Source organism: Lepidochelys kempii, chromosome 6 (genome assembly GCF_965140265.1).
Source record: "Lepidochelys kempii isolate rLepKem1 chromosome 6, rLepKem1.hap2, whole genome shotgun sequence".
NCBI lineage: Eukaryota > Metazoa > Chordata > Testudines > Cheloniidae > Lepidochelys > Lepidochelys kempii.
Window position 1 is genome coordinate 73,379,796 of NC_133261.1, and position 17,265 is coordinate 73,397,060.

Consider the following 17,265-nt stretch of genomic DNA (forward strand, 5'->3'; position numbering starts at 1 on the left):
CCTAATATTAACGTGATGCATTTATTCCACGTTCTGTTGGTCATACTTTGCATTTCATGTTGCACAGATCCATAGATCAGAACCATAATTAGCCTCTCCACACGGATCTCCCCATGCCCAAAGGAACAGGGGTCAGCCATGTCCATGGTACCTCCCCTCTGCCCCCACTGATGTGGTCTCTATGGTCTCTCCGCCCCTTTCCCCCTTCGCATTACTGCATCCAGAATGCTCTATGCTCTCTGTGCTTCAAAGGAGTAGGAATACCTAGGAGAACGTGTGCTTTCCTGCCCTCTGCAAACCAGAATGCTGGATTCCACTCACATCCATCTCTCTGCTCCAGGCTGCTGGGCAGATCTCTCTGAACTTAGGCAGACTTACACTCAGGTCTATCTTCCTGCAACTCAGATGCCAGTTGTGCACATTTTCCCCCACATCAATTGAGTGAGCAAGATGGCTTTATGATTACTTTAAATGGGCTGCATACGAAGACATTTGAAATGTAGTGGCCTGTGGTTCTCTAACACAGTAATGTCCAAACACCTTGCAGATAAGGAAGAATCTCCCAAGGGAAATAGGGGAAGCCCTCTTAATTGATGGATTTAACACCAGGCTGATTAAAATGCTAACAAATATACAACGGGGAACGCTCCTGGACTGGAAGGGGCGAACTAGAAGATCTAATAGGGCTTTGCCATTGCTAGGCTCTGTGACTCTCAGTAGAAGTCACTATAGGCGAATGCTGGAGCTCCAGGCCCTTGCTGTAGGAGTAAAACTGTGAGTGCAGTTGTGTGTTTTGTTCTCACTCTCTTTTTTTTTTTATTCTCTTCCTGCAGGTCTCTCTTTTCCCCCTTCCTGTTACAGACATACAGTTCTCTGTCATACAGCCAGGATCATAACTGAACTGTGTCACTGGATGGTTAGTATTCCGTGATTCTTTTGACTCTCTTCTGGAAAGATTTTCTGCTCCACCGGTGACCCAAACGGCAGCTGACATTTAACAAGCTAGGAACACAGAAGGCTCAGGTAGAGATTGGGGGATTTTCTTGACCTTTTTGCCAACAACTTACGCAGAGGTGGCGACTGAGGTGGGCATCCCCATCTACTATATGCCAGGGGGTGATGGTTTCAGTGAGGACTCTTTCCTCGCCAGGTACTTTCTAACAGGATATCTCGTCCCTGCAATTGCTTCTTGAGTTCCAGGTCCTCTGGAGTCTCATATTTTTTTAGCCATATTCTCCTCCCTTTTTCCTAAACCCTTTTTGTCTCTCTCATTTATTTAAACTCCTGGGGCCAAATCCATTCCTAATGTAACCCCCCGGAGGTCCATGGAGTTCCAGCAGAATGCAATCTGCCTGATCTCTTGTGTTCATACACATGGCTGCTGGTGTAAACCTGCATGTTTATAATAATGCCATCTCTTTTGGGCCAGACTGTGAAATCTCAGTGCCCGTGGGTGAGCCGTTAGTCCCATGAAAGTGTCAGTAACAGCTTTTCACAATATGGCCCTAGGCATTGTTGATTATTATTTTTAGTATTTATTATTGTGTGGTGTTTGAGCTGTTGGGATTTTGTGTCTTTGGTGGGCGTCCTGGGTATTCTGTTAACTATTGCAGTGCTCTTGATGTGCTTTGGAGAGAGGGCACTGAATAATGGATTTATGATAACTATTTTTATTGTTGGTATCACATTCATATGCCAGCAGACATACATTTAAACACACATCCATGGTCACGCACCCAGGCTTGTTTATATACCACCAGAGAAATACAGTGCGCTCATGTTGGAAACACGTGTGTCAAATTCTCTACTGGCTTGACTCCCTCGACTCTAGTGGGAACAAAGAATGGTGAAACCTGCAGTAGGGAATATCTGAACTATTGGTGTACCTTTTAGGCTTGTCATTTTCTTACTGACTGTAAAGTCAAATCTGTACTAAAAGGGCTGTTGAAGAGAATGGTGACATCTTTGTGAGTGCCACAGGTGACTCTCAAAGTGGTTCAGAGAACAAGTCCTTATCTGCCTATATCTCACATGCAGTTACATAAGAGCATAAGAGTGGCTATACTGGGTCAGACCAAAGGCGACCAATGCCAGGTGATTTAGAGGGAATGTACAGAACAGAGCAATTATTGAGTGATCCATCCCGTCGCCCATTCCCACCTTCTGCCAGTCAGAGGTTTAGGGACACCCAGAGCATGGGTTTGCATCCCTGACCATCCAGGAACTTACCTTACTGTTTCTGAACCCAGTTATACTTTTGGCCTTCATAACAGTCTCTGGCAATGCGTTCCTCTGGCTGATTGTGCGTTGTGTGAAGTAGTACTTCCTTTTGTTTGTTTTAAACTAGTTGCCTATTAATTTAATTTGGTGACCCCCCAGCTCTTGTGTTATGAGAAGGGGTAAATAACACTTCCTATTCACTTTCTCCGCACCAGTCATGGTTCTATAGACCTATGTTATATCCCTGGTTAGTCATGTATTTTTTCAGCTGAACGGTCCATTTTTTTAAAAATCTCTCCTCATACGGAAGCTGTTCCATACCTCTCATCATTTTGTTGCCCTTCTCTGCACCTGTTCCAATTCTAGTATCTCTTTCTGAGATAGGGTGACCAGAACTGCAGGCAGCATTGACACTGTGGGCATGCCAGGGATTTATACAGTGGTATTATGATATTTTCGGTCTTATTATCTATCCATGTCCTAATGGTTCCTAACATTCTGTTAGCTTTTTTGTCTGCTGCTGCATGTTGAGCAGATGTTTGCAGAAAACTACTGCTTTTAGAGTTTTTCTGCTACTTGGTTCTGTTTAAAATAGGTATGTGAACCAGTTCTGGTCCAACAGTCAACCTAAACCTTCACCCAAAACTTGATCCCAGATCTTGAAGCTCTTAAAAGTTGTATTTGTATAAAAAGCCCCAAAACCAAAGGCACCAGGAAAGCACAAAAGGCTGCTGTTCTGTTTCTGATCCAGACAAACACAGAAAGCACTGAAAATCAGGTGAAAGTCTGATCTGTTCAGATTGATAGCCACAAGCAGTCCAAATAAGTTTACTTAAGGTCTGGATAACAGGACGGGAAGGAGTGGGGTAGGCTGGGATGGGAACATGGAGGATTTACTTCTGTTATATGATACACCGTTTGAAAAATGGAAGGAAAGGGTGAATTGGAAGCTGCTCCTGAGTGCAGTAATCTACAGAGATGGATTTATAGGGATTTTCTGGGCTTCAGAAACTCAGCTAGCCTATAAAGAGAGGCCAGCATGCATGAGGATGATTAGAAAGCATAAAATAACAGAGGGGGAAAAAGGGAAAGTACTAACTGTTCGTAGCTGGGCCTTCGGTGAGTGTGGTGTTAAGGTATTTCTCTGAGCAGGACAGTGAAAATAAAACGAGAAAACAGCTGAGTATAAGAGATGGTAAAGAGCTGATGCATCCTAGTCTTTCCCTCACCAGAGCAGGTTTGTTCTTACAGTGCATTTTCTGGTGTTCTTGCTAGTCCCATTTTCAATGTCCAAAGCAATCGGGCTGCCCCAACTTCCTGCCCTAGATGAATCATCTCACTGTCAGGAAACTTTCCGGCTATTCAGCCTAAATTTACCTTTTCTTAATTGCAGCCTATTACTTCTACTTATAGCCCCTTGGAGATCCCTAAATATTTTTTCCTGCTCCTGTGGGACAAGCCAATCAAGGATAAAATACTTGTTATATTGTGTGCTACAGTTTGAAGGAAGATCACTCCAGCCCCTCCATCCCACTAGGAGACTAAATATGGCTTAGATTATTCAGGCTGAATACTTAGACTTCAGGAAGCCGTTCATGCATTTCTAGCCAGCTTGGCTTCATGCAAAGTTGCTGTCACTAATTAATCAAAGAGAGATTCCAGTCATGTTCTCTGCTCTGGAATCAGGCTGCTTTGGCCTGACATATCCATGAAAAAAACAAGGCGCTGTTCTCCCCCCCTCACATTCCCTCCTCCCCAGAAAAGCAAGAAAAGGTCCTTCTGCCTAATTTAGCGATACCAGACATCCCGATTTTATTGGGCCCATCCCGATATTAGGGACTTTGTCTTATATAAACAACTATGCCCTCTTACCCCCGAAAAAAAAAGTGTCCTGATTTTTCGCATTTGCTATCTGGTCACCCTAGCCTAAATTGAATTCAGGTATAATGCAAGGAAACGCAAATATAGTAGGTGAGCAATAAAATGTGGTAGCGGCTACTCTACTTTCATTACAGCAAGCTGGTACTTAAACTTGATTGCCAAATCTTCGCTCTATCCCTTTTGTAACCCAAACTGACAATGTTTTACATCTCAGGTGACTCCTTTTCCCTCTTGTTTCCTGGTATTACTCCTGTGGCTGAGGGGAGATGCTGGTTGCTATTGCTTTAGGTACAGTGCTCAGCTAGTTATGAATTGTGCCAGCCCAAATCGGTCATAAAATCCATGTCAGTGCTGGGGAGTCCTTAGGTTTAGTTAGAGGACTTACCCTTCTCAAGTTTTCTTTTGTGCTCATTCCCTCTGGGGTTCGCTTGATTGATAAGCAGCACTGTAAGCCAAGCTCTCAGAGATGTGTCAAGAGTGAGGTGGGGAGACTGAATTCTTTGACCCTCTGATTAAAAAAGGGTAGGAAATGAAAGCCTGGGTCTCCTGTCACATTCTTTTTTGCACAGATTTAACTTCTTTGACTTGATGGGCATGACACCTGATTTACACAAGGCTGTGTGACGGGAGACTCATGCCCTGTGCTTGGAAACCATGTTTAAACTCAGTTTAAAGCCCTGTAGCCTATTAGTCTGCAGGAATGGTTTCTAGCCCTGTTAAAAGTTGGCACTATGGACAGACTGTAACTGTGCCCCCATAATCATCTATAGATTTTGGCAGTCCAGAGTTTCAAAGGAGTTAGGGCATCATGATTAGGGCCCTACCAAATTCATGGTCCATTTTGGTCAATTTCATGGCCATAGGCTTTTAAAAATAGTCAATTTCATGGTTTCAGATATTTACATCTTAAATTTCACAGTGTTATAACTATAGGGGACCCCACCCAAAAGAGGGCTGTGGGGGGGTGGGATGCAGTATTGCCACCCCTACATCTGCACTGCTGCTGATGGAGGCGCTGCCTTCAGAGCTGAGCAGCCAGGGAGCAGCAGGCAGTGCAGATGAGAAGGGTCCATGGTATGGGGGAGGATCACTTTTTGGGCAGGGGCAGGGCCAGCCTTACAGGTGAGTGATTGCCCAGGGTCCTGTGGTTCTCCTCCCCGCCCCCACAGCCAGCCCAAGGCCTCTTTAACCCCCCGAGTGCTGGGCCCGGAGCTGAGGAGGGTAGAAGTGTGATGGGGTGGCACTCCAGGGAATAGTCGCAGAGTTTCTTGCAGCCAAGGGAGGTTCCCAGAGAGCAGCCCCTGCAGGAGAAGAGGAAATCCCATCCCTCCCGAACCCTGCCAGGACTAGCAGCTGGAGCCCAGCACATGGTAGGAGCCCTAGCTGGGGGGCTCCTAGTCCTGCCCCTTCCCTGCAGATTTCACAGTGGAGACCAGATTTCACGGTCTATGATGCATTTTTCACAGCATGAATTTGGTAGGTCCCTACTCGTGATTAAGTCCCCTCTATGGAGCTGAATTGGAATTAATTTGCAAACTGGATACAAGTAACTTAGGCTTGAATAAAGACTGGGAGTGGATGGGCCATTACACAAAGTAAAACTATTTCCCCATGTTTATTCCCCTCCCCCACCCCCCACTGTTCCTCAGATGTTCTTGTCAATTGCTGGAAATGGCCCACCTTGATTATCACTACAAAAGGTCACACACACACACACACACACACACACACACACACACCCCGCTCCCCTGTTGGTAATAGCTCACCTTAAGTGATCACTCTGGTTAGTGTGTATGGTAACACCCATTGTTTCATGTTCTCTGTGTATATAAATCTCCCCACTGTATTTTCCACTGAATACATCCGATGAAGTGAGCTGTAGCTCACGAAAGCTTATGCTCAAATACATTTGTTAGTCTCTAAGGTGCCACAAGTACTCCTTTTCAGCAAGCCCTTCTGTAACCCAGTGTAGCTGGAACTATGTTTAAACACAACCTCCAGACGCAGCTCACGGCCCAGGCTTGAAAGGACCTGTGTTTCATCCGCAGAGCTCAGAATGCTCCAGCCTCGCACTCTGACCTGTGAACTTCAGCCAGCATTGGGAGGCAGTGGTGTTTCACAGGAAGAAATTCATCCTCCTGACTCTAGACAGTGTCTCCTATACCTGCTAGAGTAAGACGACCTCACTGGTGCATCCAGGGATGTTACCCACAGCCCGATGGGCTTTTCTTCCCCTAATTAAATCTGAGGAGAAGTGGGGGGTCGGGGGGAGGGTGTTTGGCAGAGAGAGGGAGTTGTCAGCATGTCCTGCCAGTGAAAAGAAGGGACTGAAATGAAAAAGTTCCTTCTGGCATGCGTAATCAAAAACTAATCACTGCTGTGTATAACTCGCTGTTGTTTCTGTGCAAGTGTGAGCCAGGGGAGTGCAGGCTGCTTGGCTAAAGGACAGAGCCCCCGCCCCCAACTGTCTCACACTGGGGGTGTGGGGGGAGGGAAGTGTGTGGAGGGGAGGATTAATCCACTGTCGCTGTGGATTAATGCTGACAGGAGGGCTGGACTGCAACAAGATAGATGACAGGGTTACACGGCAATGCGTGAGAACCCTGCCCCTTTTAAGCGAGCTCTGTTTTCCTTGCGTGACTGCTTTCCTTCTCTCTTCCAGCCAGCTTCCACCTTGTGACCGGCTCTCTTAACTCATTCTTTTCTGTCCATGGGAGGGAGAGTGCAGAAACTGGAGGAGTCAGGGGGCAGGAGGGGAAATCTGGCCCAGGGTTTAGAAGTGAAACAAGATGCGAGAAGCCTGCTTTGTTCAGAGGGCAGCTTCTTTTACAAGAGTGGTTTGGTACGTTAGCACTGGAAGGGAGCACAAACTCCCCGCTCCTACCTTCCAGCTGCACAGCGCTCTCAGAGAGCAGGAGCTCCCATGATCTCAGCAATCAATCAGTAGCCTGATAGATCAGTTCATTAGGGTGACCATTTTACCCAATGAGAAAACGGGACATCCGGAGGGGCCCTTCTCCCCCGATGCTGTTGCCAGTCGCTGGAACCTGCAGGGCCCCCCTCAGGAGGCTTATGCCCATGGCTGGAATCATGTGCAGGGCCCCCACATGCTGGAATGTTGCCTCCCCCTAGCCCTGCCTCCCCACCTGCGGGGGGCTGGCATCTCCGCTCAACCCTTCCTGCACCGCACCTGACTCTTCTGACAAAAGTGGGCATTTGTCCAGTTTGCTCTTGCTAACTGATCAAGTCAGCAGGAGCAAACTGGACAAATGCCTCCTTTTGGGGGGGGTGGGGGAGAGTGGGGTCAGCTGGGACAGGGCTTAAAAAAAGGGACTGTCCCAGCCACAACCAGACATACATTCACCCTAGTTCACGTACCCACACTGCTAATGGTAGCAATTCAGCACTCAGGCTTTTATCCTGTCACTGTAAATACAAACCAGCTGTACAGAACGTGGTCTGCTGCTACTCCCTGCTCTGCTAAGGTCTTCCCCTTCAAAGGTCCAGTGTACGTCTAGCTTTCACCTTAAAAATCCCCAGTGTGCTCCTTCTAAGTAAGTCCCCAAGCCCAGCTCTGCTCCTGTTGGGGCAGTCTCTCACAGGCACCCCCAAACTCCCCTCCCCCATCACTTCCCCTGTGGCCACTCTTCAGACTGGCTCTCCCCTGAGCCCTCTACAGGGCCCCTGGCTCACTCTTCCCTCCACAGTAACCCCACCCTCACTCCCCCGTCCACCAGCGTGAAGCAAGCTGTGGGGGCAGTACAGTACGTGAGGAATCAAATGATTGTTGTTCCACTTCCTGCTTGAAACCTTCAGGATTTGACAAATATTAGAAAAGAGCTGCTGTGGTGGGAGTTTTTGTTTAAGATGGATATTTGTTTTAAAAGAGGTGGACTAATGCAGTCACAATGGATAAATAGCTCTGCTGGGAACACAGCAAAGTTTCTCAGAGTACAGGACGAATAAAGCAGATACATACCAACAGTTGCGGCCATGGGGCTTTCAGAGTGGTAGTAGCTAAATGCTGCTACTGGCTGAAGGCTGGTGTGGGCTTGTACTCTGATGTGATTTGGTTGTCTCAATCCCGTTCCTAGTGGACAAGTGAGCATATCAGATTGGTAAAACCAATACCAGTCTCCACAAAGAGGTAATAGAGCACATAGGTAGAACAACCTTACCTCCTCCAAGTTCATCCCCCACATCCATGCTAGGTCTGTTCCTTGGACAACTAAAGGATTTTGTCTCCAGGGCCAGCAGTCTGCTGACTTTCAAGAGTACTAAATTCACTCAGTTTTTTTAAGGATTACATTAAATGTAGAAAAAAGAGAGCCCTAAACATTAGTAACTACTTATGGGAGAATCTGGGACATGTTGCGATGGACTCCTGTTAACACAGGAATTTTGGTCACTGCCAAACTGGGATGGATTGGAACCTGTGATAGACAGGCTGTTTCTCACCACTAACTAACTGTCTAAGGCTATGTCTACACTGGCACTTTTGTCGCTGAACGACAAAAAGTTTAGCAATGAAAAGTGCTGGTGAGGATAGCGCTTTGTCGGCAGGAGCCGCGCTCCTGGCGATGAAGCTACCAACCCTCATTGGGGGTGGTTTTATTTTGTCACCAGGAGAGCTCTCTCCTGGTGATAGAGAACGGCCATGCAGCGCACATTACAACGGTGTGGCCACAGCGGCACGGCCGTGGCATTGTACAGTGCACTGTGTCATCATAGCCTAATTCATCAAATCTTCCAGGACTGATGGAGCTTTGTAACACTAATGCATTCTTTCCTTCCCCAGCAAACTGCTGCCCAGTTCAGAGAGTGGCACTCCAACACTCAGAATGGGGGCAGGGGGGCAGAGAAAGAACACTATGAAATATTAAACACGCTCATCCACCTCTCATTGTATAAAATATAAACGTATAAATGTCTTCACATAGCACCCTAGATGTACACAGCCTTGTAAAACAGCTAAATAGCACCCAACAAAAACTAGAACAGCTGCTCCAAAACACTTACAGGGGGAAAGTATGAGGACAGGCTTAACTATTCAAAAGGGGCCTGGAATTTTAGGTACCTTAAAAAAAAAATTTGATATCTGGGGCCTAAGTTCCTGAGCAGCAGCAACTTCTTCTGAAGTAAATGGGAACTGAGGATGACACCACTAACAAACAGCTGCCTGCCTACCAAGCAGTGAGTTGTATTCACATGCAACGTGCTAATGCTGAAAATGTTTCCTTTGTTTTCAGACAGGCAGTGTGTCATGCCATTCCAGGCCAGGCTGCAGTTCTGGTGGGATGAGATCTGTTGCTACACCAGAAACCTTAGACACTACCTCACTAGCCAAATAAGAACTTCTCTGGGCACTGGAAAACACTGGGAAAGAGGTAAACCCTTAGAACGTCAGCACTAGCCGGTCTGTGAGCTAAATGAATGCTCAGGATGATGTGTGTAGAGGTACAGTCTCCAGAAGGATCATCTTTTCAATAGTAACATAAAAAGAGTAGTGTAATCCAAGGCATAGATGATTATTGAGAATAGCTATCATAAACCTAGAGAAAATAACTTTCTGCAATGTACTATACATGATATTTTAACCAGGGTGCCCCCAGCTCTGCATCCCTTTTAGCTGAAGATATTTTTGTGTTTACTTTTGCTCTACAGTGGGGCCATCAATTTAACTTCAGCCTCAGTGTTATGTCAGTTACATTTGTTTTCTTCCCTCTCAAAAATTGCAGATGCTACAAAAAACTATAAGGAAGAATTACTCAGCTGTAGAGCTATCAGGTAATAATTACTTTGTATTTCAGTTAGTATCTTTCATTCAAGGAGCTCGGTGGTCTCCACAGATTAATCAACTAAGCTTCAAATGATATGTGAGAGATAGATGAAGGGGGTCTCTATATAGCCCTTACCTACCGGTGCATGCAGTCTCAAGGAAGAAACATGGAATCAGTTGAACGGTAGAGGACAAACTTATAGAACAGTTTAGGGCAGGGAATGAAGAATAATGTAGCCAGTTATCACTGTGGGGGGAATTTAGATAATCAACATCCTGCTTATCTCAATAGGACACACTTTCTCTTAGAAAAAAGAAAAGGAGGACTTGTGGCACCTTAGAGTCTAACCAATTTATTTGAGCATAAGCTTTCGTGAGCTACAGCTCACTTCATCGGATGCATTCAGAGCGGATGCATTCAGTGGATTCCACTGAATGCATCCGATGAAGCGAGCTGTAGCTCACGAAAGCTTATGCTCAGATAAATTGGTTAGTCTCTAAGGTGCCACAAGTCCTCCTTTTCTTTTTGCGGATACAGACTAACACGGCTGCTACTCTGAAAACTTTCTCTTAGGTGATTGAATGCCAATAGTTGTTACTGAAAACAAGGAAAAGATTGGTGGCAATCCATGGGGCTTCAAAGCCCAAAGTTCACTGTAATAATTAAACTATCTTCCCCTATTCAACTAAATAAAAGAGATTCTAGAGACTAAAGCTAATGGAAATACTGAAGCCGATTGCGAGGGGGGAACAGAACAGATAACGCATGGTCCTGTTGGTAGCTACAATTGTATCCCCTTCCTGTAACTATCAGCCATACAATCTCTCCACTAGCACCAACAGCCAGTGTTTTACCACTGGTAGCAATGACCATTATATTATAGACCCTGTAGTACTCAAAGGAGACAGCTTTTTTTTTTTTTTTTTTTTTAAAGGTTAATAGTGGATATTAAACTCGACGACACAAACTGCACTTGAATGAGAAGACAAGCAAGCATCCAGAGTTATCCCTTGTGGATGAGACTGATGCTTCAACTGCAGATTCTGGTGAGGAAACCTAGGCATGAGCAACGTTGAAATGAGATAACACAGGGGTTCTCAAACTTCATTGCACTGCAACCCCCTTCTGACAACAAACATTACTACGTGACCTCAGGAGGGGGGACCTGAGCCTGCCCGAGCCCCACCACCCGGGGTAAAGGGGCCCAAAGCCAAAGGGCTTCAGCCCCAGGCAGGAAGCCAGTAACCTGCACCCCGATGCCCCAAGCTGAAACCCTTTGGCTTTGGCCCTGGGGCCCAGTGAGTCTAAGCCAGTCTTGACAACCCCATTAAAATGGGGTTGTGACCTACTTTGGGGTCCTGACCCAGTTTGAGAATTGCTGAGATAACACAAACCATGTGCAGAAATGCTTCTGTTTTCCTTCTGAATTCTGACCTTTAACAAAGATCCCCTCCAGAGGCAAGTTCTGTTGTCCCACAGTGGGTTTGTATATTTGCAAAGCTAACAAAGAGGGATAACTGGAGCCATTGAGTAGTGCTTTCTTTACGCTTGCACCAGCATGTCTACATCTGGAAAAATTTAGCATATGCTTCTGAAGCTGGCTAGTTAGGAAAACTTTACTGACCACACACAATGGAATAAACTCAGCCAGCTATCTGCCCACAAAGTAAGATGCAGCAAGTTATGAGCTGTAACTGTTTTCTTATGAGAGAACACTGAAATATTTCTCAACAGCATGACACTATGTGCTATTCTTCCAACTGTGAGCCTAGTTCAATTCCTCAGGCCCCATGGTTTCTGCATTTCACATTTGAATCATGCCACTTTTCAATTTGTGTACAAAATGCAAATTATGTAGCCAATAGTGTTGCCAGTTTTCCTGGAGATGCAGAGCAGATGTGTCATTCCCCAGAGGACTGGCAGCTGGACTTTCGTGACTGGTAACTAACCAGTGCTGAAACCACTATGGGGTTGGTCCAGGCAGCAGGATATATTACAGTCTACCATACCGCAGTCAATGGCCCTCAGGGGGGAAAAGAAAAAGCAAAATATCACACTCTGGGCATGTATAGCTTTTAATTAATCCAAATACTTCAGCCCCCTGGTTTCCCCTACCAATACTTCTAAGAACACAGATTGTCATGCACTGTGAAACTTTCAGTTCAACAATAATCCTTTCAAATTAGTCATGTCTAGACTCCAATTTAGGTACTTAGCAAAATGGTCTTGAACAGTGTGGTCTGTGTAAAAAGAGCAGCTCTCTGAATTTATAACCACCCTGTTGACTAATCACATCCCAGTGCTCTCAAGGACACCTTTTTTTTTTTTGTGGAAGTGTCAAGGAAAGTGCTATAAGGGGACACTAGGAAGAGTGTTTACAGGAAAAGCAGTATTAGCTGTGCTCCCCTGAGATCAAGGGATATGTTGATGACAGGCTTATTTTTAAGTATTTAACATGTTTCAAAGAGGATTATTACTTCAACATACAAATCACTGCTGTGTGATGAGCACTATCAGCCTTCATGGGGAAATGCCTAGCTGGCCAGCTCTATGGATAAAACAAAAGTTACATTAGGCAAAATTTCCTAAGTACTTTAGGAGCCTAAATCCCACGGACTTTCAATAGGTTTAGGCTTTAAGTAACTTAGGTGCTTTTGAAAATTTTACCTCTGTTCCCCCCTAATTGCTTAGCTCGAAGTCTTGCAACTACATCTAGACAGCTCTTAGTGTGGAAACCAGAGTTTTTATGGAGGGCAATTTGATACCAATACAGGTAAGAACTTCAGGAGTAATTGCAGTTGTGCAAAAGACCAAATATTAGAGATAGAAATAGAGGGGAAAAAATGGATTAGTAGCATCAGTTTAATTTTATGGAGCTAACATACAGGGAGATCCAAATAGAGACTATAACTAAATTATCAGATGCTGTCAAAGCACAGCAGAAGCAACACAATACATAATAGGATGAGAGTGGAAATGGAACTTTCACATTTCAGTGCTGCTGAAGGCTGAATAAAGCTAACCTTGTTCTCTGCAAATTCAGGAGTAGTTATCTGCTAGAAAAAGATGAGCTGGCATTACTATGCACCAAAAAAGTCTTCATAGACAAGAGAGGCCTTTAAACTCAAACTGCTCTCAGATTAAATCTCAGAAACTAAGCTGTCAAATCTAGCTGCTACTTCGTAGGACACCTGCAATGAAAATCTGTTGTAAAAATGTGCATCTATGCAGGAGACAGAACTTTCCTGGGGGCTGGTCTGAGATTGTGGAATGAATGCCACCAGGAACTAAGGATCATCACAAACCTGACCATCTTCTGTTCCAACTGCAAGGCTCATTGCCTTCTCTGACAAATTTATAGCATACACACAGCATAACCCTACTAAAACAAGACAGTCCACTGCACCTGCTTCTCCCCCTGGGAAGGATTAGAGGATAAATACATGACAGATGTTAGTCATGTTGCTTAATGCCTTACTAGAAGCCACTGATACCAGAGTGATGTGTGATATAAGAACCTAACTAGTGTGTTGGCGATTCAGTAGGTGACATTTCTCTGAGTTAGAATTGAGCTGCTTATCCAGCATGATATGAAGGGGCAGTCTGCTATTGGAGGGTTGGGTTCATATCAAACTTAAAACAGAACTCATGTAGAAATACTAATCCGAGTTTACTGGGTAAATTTCTCTTCAGCTAATTACATTCTGTGTGCAATTACAAACTGAATAATGTTTGTGATTTTCTAAATTATGGTGTAGTATTATGTGTGCTATTTAACAATAGGTGTGTTTTATACTAGATGTGACTGCAACTTTATATATTGTATACAAAAAACTATGTTAACAGAACATTAAAGTTGCAAAGTCAAACACTCAAAAGCTAAGAAATGGCTGAATTAAGGTAGTCTGTGCTGTCTCAGTTCCAGTCTCCTTAACCACCAAAAAGCACATCCTTGACCCAAAGGCTAGCTCCCTGCCACCTTTCAAGGCCCTGCTTAAAGGATCTGGGTGCTAGACTCTCTCAAAGAAAAGGGCAGAGCACAGTATTTTCCTCTAGCCTCATTTTTGAAAATATCCAAACTGTGTTGGCTGAAATTTTACAAAAACAATTCAGCTGAAAGATGACACGCAGTCTGGAAAAATCTGGCAAAATGATAAACTGAAAATGGAGTCTTATAATGGGAAATGTCAGCCTAATAAGAGGAGCTACCATCCCCACCTATAGTGTGTGTTTGCTGAAGTGCTGAGCCTCTTTGTCACTGAAAGGCACCAAACGTAGAGTAGTTTCAGTATTACTGCTAAAAGAAAAGTAGTACTTGTGGCACCTCAGAGACTAACCCACTTATTTGAGCATAAGCTTTCGTGAGCTACAGCTCACTTCATCGGATGTATTCAGTGGAAAATACAGTGGGGAGATTTATATACACAGAGAACATGAAACAATGGGTGTTACTAGAGTGATCACTTAAGGGGAGCTATTACCTGAGCTATTATGAGGGGTTGGGGGGGGGGGGTGGAAGGACAGGACTTTTGTAGTGATAATCAAAGTGGGCCATTTCCAGCAGTTAACAGGAACATCTGAGGAACATTGCGGGGGAGGGGAGGATAAACATGGGGAAATAGTTTTACCTTTGTGTAATGACCCACGCCCAATCTCTATTCAAGCCTAAGTTAATTGTATCCAGTTTGCAAATTAATTCCAATTCAGCAGTCTCTCTTTGGAGTCTGTTTTTGAAGTTTTTTTCTTGAAGTATTGCCACTTTTAGGGTCTGTAATTGAGTGACCAGAGAGATTGAAGTGTTCTCCGACTGGTTTTTGAATGTGTTAATTCTTGACATCTGATTTGTGTCCATTTATTCTTTTACGTAGAGACTGTCCAGTTTGACCAATGTACATGGCAGAGGGGCATTGCTGGCACATGATGGCATATATCACATTGGTGGATGTGCAGGTGAACGAGCTTCTGATAGTGTGGCTGATGTGATTAGGCCCTATGATGGTGTCCCCTGAATAGATATGTGGGCACAGTTGGCAACGTGCTTTGTTGTAAGGATAGGTTTCTGGGTTAGTGGTTCTGGTGTGTGGTTGCTGGTCACTCTCACAGATCTTGGGAGACAGGCCAGTCCTTGCTTACAGACAGCCCCCCAACCTGAAGCAAATACTCACCAGCAACCACACAACAGAATGAGAGACTGCTGAATTGGAATTAATTTGTGAACTGGATACAATTAACTTAGGCTTGAATAGAGACTGGGAATGGATGTCATTACACAAAGTAAAACTATTTCCCCTTGTTTATTCCCCCCTCCTCCACCCCCCCCCCCCCTGTTCCTCAGACGTTCTTGTCAACTGCTGGAAATGGCCCACCTTGATCATCACTACAAAAAGATTTCCCCCCCGCTCTCCTGCTGGTAATAACTCACCTTAAGTGATCACTCTCCTTACAATGTGTATAACAACACCCATTTTTTCATGTTCTCTATGTATATAAGACTCCCCACTGTATTTTCCACTGAATGCATCCGATGAAGTGAGTTGTAGCTCACCAAAGCTTATGCTCAAATACATTTGTTAGTCTCTAAAGGTGCCACAAGTACTCCTTTTCTTTTTTCAGTATAGGTGCTGGTTCTTACATTATTCCATTGAAGCCAGTCCTAGTGAATAATTGTGCGCTTGTTTTGAATGTAATCAGTACATCAGTTGATATGGCCCCCTCTATATGAAGGAAAAGGAAGGGGGACAGTTTTCTGCCATCAATACAAAGAGAGAGAATAAAAACATCTTAATGTTAGGGAAGGGAAGTATTTGATAAAGACAGTACACAGTTTAGTTTAATAGTCACAGTGAGACTCAATTATATGTTTTCCTCCCTTCTATTCCCCAGAAACAATTATGAAGCCAGGTATGGACAAAGAATGAAACAAGGAGAAACCATTTTCACTGCCAACCATTACTGTTATGACTAACTTTAATCAATCAATCCTAAATCACAATTACCCCTTGTGTAAAAGGATTATTTACATGGCTAAGATCTAATCTCAAAAGCACTCCCAAAAGGGCTCTACAAGCTACTTATCTAGCACAGAGTCACAGTTTGCTTAGCTGTTTCAAGCAGACATGGAGACCCTACCCTTTTTTATCGCTGTGGTTGTGCAAAGGAACCGACAAAGAAAAGTTGTAGTTAGTAATACAGGTTCTGGGAATCAGCGGCACCAGGGCAGACTAATGTACTTTCTACTCATTGGGTCAGCACAAAACGCAGTAGTCTGAACTGGTGGCTGTCTAAATCCCAGAAACCACTAATATAACCAATATTTCATGACTCCTTTATTAAAAACAGATGCTCATTCAGTGCTATTGAGATACAAAAGAAATCCACACAAAAGCAAATTCAAAAACAGAGGATGTTTTCAACAGCCAAAAGAATGGAATTAGTATGTTGTGGTCTTCATTGGAGCTACATGATGCAGCAGTTATTCTTGTACCTGTATCTTGTAATACTAGTCTGTTTTATTTCTCAATTAATCATTCAAATAACTGGGAAAATGTTTAAGTTATCACTCCTCCCATTTGACAAACCCAATAACCTTGCACAGAATTCACAAAAAAAATTACAAATTGTTGCCAAGTGCAGTAACACTACTACTGTGCTACCTCCATTGGCAGCATCCAACTGTAGCAACAGTTGTCAGAACACCTGACAGGGCCATAATTCCCCTAAAGAAACCATGTTAGATTAACATGCAGCTATATCCCCAAGAGAAAAACTCCTCCAACCAGGACTAGCTGCTCCTGATGTGTCCCAAACATATCTGTGTAGTCACACAAATGAGATAGATTCTTCAAGCAGCCTTTCCAGTGGCTGCAGTAGGAGAGTATCAGTAAAAGTTGGCCCTATAGAGAAAGCAGCCTCCTTTGGTCAACAGCCTCATGCTGTTACAAGTGAAATGGAATGGACTCCTCAGTCTTTAGCATCTCCCACTCCATCAACATTAATAGCAAACATAGCTTCAGCCTCAGGAAGGCAAGGAGAGTCATAAATTTTGCATATTCTGGTTTCACCTCGGCCTTTTCTCAGATAGAGCCTGACAAAGAGAAAAACAAAGCAATTTATTCAAATACTGTTGGCTTTCAGTAAGTCAACATTACATTTCTGGTAGCATAAAGCTACAATGCACTGAGGACCACCAAGGTTTTTATGATTGCTGTACCACACTGTTTTAATTTCACCACATTAATTGGAAATAAAAGTCACCTTTCAGTGATCAAAGATGCCCTTAGGTTTTTGAAAAAGATCAGAAAAGCTATTGACTGACAGAAACAGAAAAAAAATCAGAAACATTTATGTGTCTAGTTAATTATGGCTTCATGAAGACTTTGAAGAA

The 17,265-nt window shown here is 44.1% G+C and overlaps 1 protein-coding gene and 1 long non-coding RNA gene across 2 annotated transcripts in view; one reads left to right on the top strand and one right to left on the bottom strand.

The window, feature by feature from the left end:
- Positions 1-17,265, top strand: part of LOC140913074 (uncharacterized) — a 19,889-nt gene continuing 2,624 nt past the window's right edge. The window contains exons 1-4 of the long non-coding RNA XR_012159463.1: positions 1-916; positions 9,351-9,488; positions 9,840-9,888; positions 10,816-10,927. This is a non-coding gene — a long non-coding RNA (uncharacterized lncRNA). The remainder of the gene's footprint in view (positions 917-9,350; positions 9,489-9,839; positions 9,889-10,815; positions 10,928-17,265) is intronic.
- The window catches only part of RAD51 (RAD51 recombinase), a 17,865-nt gene continuing 16,135 nt past the window's right edge, over positions 15,536-17,265 (bottom strand). The window contains exon 10 of the mRNA XM_073348767.1: positions 15,536-16,965. Within this exon, the coding sequence (XP_073204868.1) occupies positions 16,842-16,965 (124 nt within the window). The 3' untranslated portion in view covers positions 15,536-16,841. The remainder of the gene's footprint in view (positions 16,966-17,265) is intronic.